Consider the following 3,941-nt stretch of genomic DNA (forward strand, 5'->3'; position numbering starts at 1 on the left):
GTGATTTCCCCTCTTCCTCTCCTCTTTTCTTCCTCCGCCTCTCTTTTGTGGTTTCTCACTCCCTTGCTCTTGCTGTAGACCCTGCCTCGGTGAAGGAGTCTTCCTGGACGGCTCTCCCAGAAGAGGACTCGGGTAGTGAGGAGGGAGGCTTTTTTTCCCGCAGTTCCCCTCACCCAGACAGTCGCGCTGCGCTTCCTGTCCCAGCTAAGTGCACTCACCAGGCCCTTCTCAGCAGCGCCGCCCTTCTGGCCTCTGTCGCTCTGGGACGCCATCTGGAACCTCATCGCCCACCAACACCCCCTCCTCGAGCGCCCCCCAGGACTAACCATCCTACTCTGGAGCCAGAGCGAGAGCGCCCCCAGGTGGATGTCGAGAACTTCCCCACGGAACCCGCCGTGGTCGGGGACCTTATAACGTTCAGTACAGACTCTCTGCCCCGAGGTCTTTTTGATGCCCCTCTGAAACCCCCCGAGATTAAGCCCTTGCCCCTGACTCCTCCGCCTCCAAACCCCAGAGAGAGAGAGAGGTCGGGTCGAAGGACCCCCCTGCACGGCTCAGCAGAGTGGATCACTCAGGCTAACGGAGAAACAGAAAACGCAGGAACCGAGGAGACGAGTCAAACTGGAGACAGAAGGAGAAGATCCAGTCACAGATTTACCTCACATCTAGGTAGGTTGGAACCAGCTTCTCAGATGAAGAACTTGGAAGAAAATGACTTTCTATGATGGGCATGTTAGTGTAGTCCAAGATTTAGGTTTAATCCATGTTGGTGTAGTCTAGAATTAGGGTTGATCCATGTCCAGGAGATTAGCACAGAATGTTTTGTGGGTAATCATGTTGTGAATGAAATTCCACCAACAGTTTACCTTTTCCCACATTTTCCCAACAATTTATTTTGTTGGTTTTGGTGTGAAAGATCTTTTCTTTTACGAGCTGTACCATCATATGAATTCATTTTATTTTTTTTCTGTGTTTTTTTTTTTGTTTCCTTCCCTTTACTCAGTGTTGGATCTGCCACTGTGCCAAGACACGATGGAAGCAGATGACAAATCTCCCACCCCGTTCGCCCTGTACCCAGACCCTCGTCTTTGGAGCCCCAAAACACGGCGCCTGGAGGTCAACATCATTCCGCGACCCCGGCCGTCCCCCGTCCGTCCTCGGATTGACCCCTGGAGTTTCATATCCGCTGGCGGGACAGAAAAACCAGCCTTGCGGCACACCCTGTCAGCGAGCAGTTCCACAAGCCCGCGACTCGGTTACCAGCCATCACCCACTAACCCCTTCACGAACTGCGACCCCTTCCCATCTCCCGACTGTGACCCCTTCAGTCTCAAAGCTGACCCTCCAGTTAACACTGACCTCTCCTCACCCTTTGACCCCTTCTCCCCCCCCTTCCCAACTTCCCGTTCTGCGCCCTGCTCCACGAATGGGAGCCCAAACCTTTCTGTCAGGGTCGATCCGCTGAACCCGGCCGACTCCCCGCTCTTCGACCTTGGTTGGGCGGCATTCACCAAGCCCCCGGCTCTCGCCAAAGAAAAGGTTCGCCCCAGGAGGACTCTGGGACTCAGTCCCTTCAGGTCACCAGCGCAGCTCAGAGACGACAGGTTCTAAAGGCGAAAGCTGTGCTGTCACCTGCCAAAAACAGGTCAGATTCGGACAGCATGAGCCACAGGAACTGCTCTGTGTATCGGGCGCTCCGGGAGACTTTGGGTCCCTTTAAAAGGAGGGAAAATGCACAGTCATTTCACTAGATTTCACTAGATTACAGAAAGTTCCCCAGAAAGTGCATTTTTCCATTCTTACATTGTTGGCTTAGAAAGAAGGGAAGCCAATGAATTGTGTGGTTTGTCATGATGTGTGTGCGCACCTACAATCAACAGGCAACAACATTCCAAACAGGATTTCCCTCCAACCTAATTAGCATTGTGACTCTGGAAAACTGGGAAATATGCATTTTTATTTTTGTTCCTGTGAATCCTAGAAATATTTGCAATACGCATTCATTGTGTTAGGTTTTAAGTGACTGTTCTTTGATTACCGCTCATGGGAGAAGTTCAGCCAAAACTGCTAATGATGATGATAACAGTTAATGAAAGCCAAAAGGGTGTGGAAACGAACAGCTAGCTTGGTCCTATCTGTTAACATTTCTATCTATATTCTCTAGGCTTCATTTACTGTTAGGTGTATTAGCATGTGAGGCTGAGAGCCATTCCGTAGATGAGTGGCACCTAAAGGTGAGTTCAGCAGGTTTACTTTATATTGAGCAGACTTGTTTGCCTGTGTTAACTCGTACTTTTAAGGCAAGAGACATCATCCGGACCTTGTCGCGGTCATCCAGCCAGAGTCTGCAGAACCTTCTTTCAGCCTTGGATTTAGATATGCTATGTTGGCAAGAACATGAGATGCATTGTTTTTCACAGAGGCGCAGGTAATAATCTAGGAATGTTCCGGAAGCCTACTGCAACGTTCCGCATGCAAAGGAACATTCTGCAAGGAGGAACAAAATCAGACTTGCTAAATGTTCCACACACGTGCCAAAGAGCAGGGCAAACAAAGGCCAGCTCCACTGTAGCAGGAAGTACAGGCCATCATGCAGTACAGGCCCTTCACATTCCCAGTCTAGCCCAGCCTATTTTATTATATCAGCAACGTTAGTGGGAATAATTTCATACGTATTTTTGTTAGGTAGAAAGTAACTTTGATAGAGTTGTGGAACACCCACCCATCTTAAGACAGCCATTGTTGTATTTCAGTAGCTGATTGGTTGTATCGCTTCTGCAAAACGTTCAGTGCTTGAATAGTTGTGGTTTTGTGATTCTCATAAGCACTTTAGACAGACTATGCAAACTAGAGAAGTGTTGTCATGGAGAGTGTTTCCTGAGATAATTCATTTACGTTCCAGCATAAACAAACACCACAATGGTGTTAAACAAACACCACAATGGTCTATTTGTCATTGTGACTAATTCTCTTGACTTGAACTCTTAATTAATGTTTTAAGGATATATTGAAAAAAGAAAAAAATGTAGCTGGATCGCCTCTGCCAGACGTACTGCTTGTAATTAGAAAGCTTTTGAACTGCTGACTAGCATGTGTCTGGGTACATGGGACCCTGTACCCCCATCCTGACTCATGCGCATATACTGGACTGAACAAGGTTCTTGTCTTTAACTGTTTTCATGTCTTCTAACCATGAAATCCCTTCACAAGCCCATCTTAGCTGTTGAAATATTGGGATATTGTCCCATATCTCAGTGATGTAGTGAGAAATGTGGACCCTATGCGATAAACAATCCTTCCAACACTCAAATTAAGTCTCTCACACTCATACTTACTATCCTAATACCCCGGCTAATGACAGATGGGTGTTAATATATATCTATATATTGCCATATCCTATCGTTGCTGTGTACCACTAACAAACTACATAGCAAAATTAGATGTCATCAATAGAAGGTTTTTTGTTCATGTATTTTTACAATTTGTACATTATAGCAGTCATAAACATCAGACAGCTAAAACAAAGACAAATGATGGACTTCACGGCAGTGGTAGCTCAGCCGTTAAGGTACCTGACTTGTAATCGGAAGGTCGCGGGGTCAAGCCCCACCACTGCCAAGTTACCACTGTTGGGTCCGTTAGCAAGACCCTTAACCCTCAGTTGTAATTGTAAGTTGCTTTGGATAAAAGCATAAGCTAAATGCCATAATTGTTATCACCATTTGTCTCCTGATCTGGATCTCCTCTCTTAATCAGCAAGAAAATTTAAATTGTTGTTTAAGACCCTGCTGTGTTTGAGAAGTTTATTTGTGCACCTCAAATGAGCCTCAGTTTGATCTAATATTAACCTGCACATGCATTCGTCTTCTGCCGCTGGAGAACTAGGGCCGGTTTCCGAGCTACAGTTCTCACTCCAGGTACAGACTCCAGGTACAGACATC

At 46.8% G+C, this 3,941-nt stretch overlaps 1 protein-coding gene across 1 annotated transcript in view; it reads left to right on the forward strand.

Annotated features, from left to right (window-relative positions):
* LOC113591899 (mitogen-activated protein kinase kinase kinase 11) overlaps positions 1 to 3,589 on the forward strand; it is a 28,861-nt gene extending 25,272 nt beyond the window's left edge. The window contains exons 10-11 of the mRNA XM_035529973.1: positions 79 to 669; positions 1,004 to 3,589. Coding sequence (XP_035385866.1) covers positions 79 to 669; positions 1,004 to 1,611 — 1,199 coding nt within the window. The 3' untranslated portion in view covers positions 1,612 to 3,589. The remainder of the gene's footprint in view (positions 1 to 78; positions 670 to 1,003) is intronic.
* The last annotated feature ends 352 nt before the right edge of the window (positions 3,590 to 3,941 follow it).

The sequence above is a fragment of the Electrophorus electricus genome, chromosome 9, assembly GCF_013358815.1.
Source record: "Electrophorus electricus isolate fEleEle1 chromosome 9, fEleEle1.pri, whole genome shotgun sequence".
NCBI lineage: Eukaryota > Metazoa > Chordata > Actinopteri > Gymnotiformes > Gymnotidae > Electrophorus > Electrophorus electricus.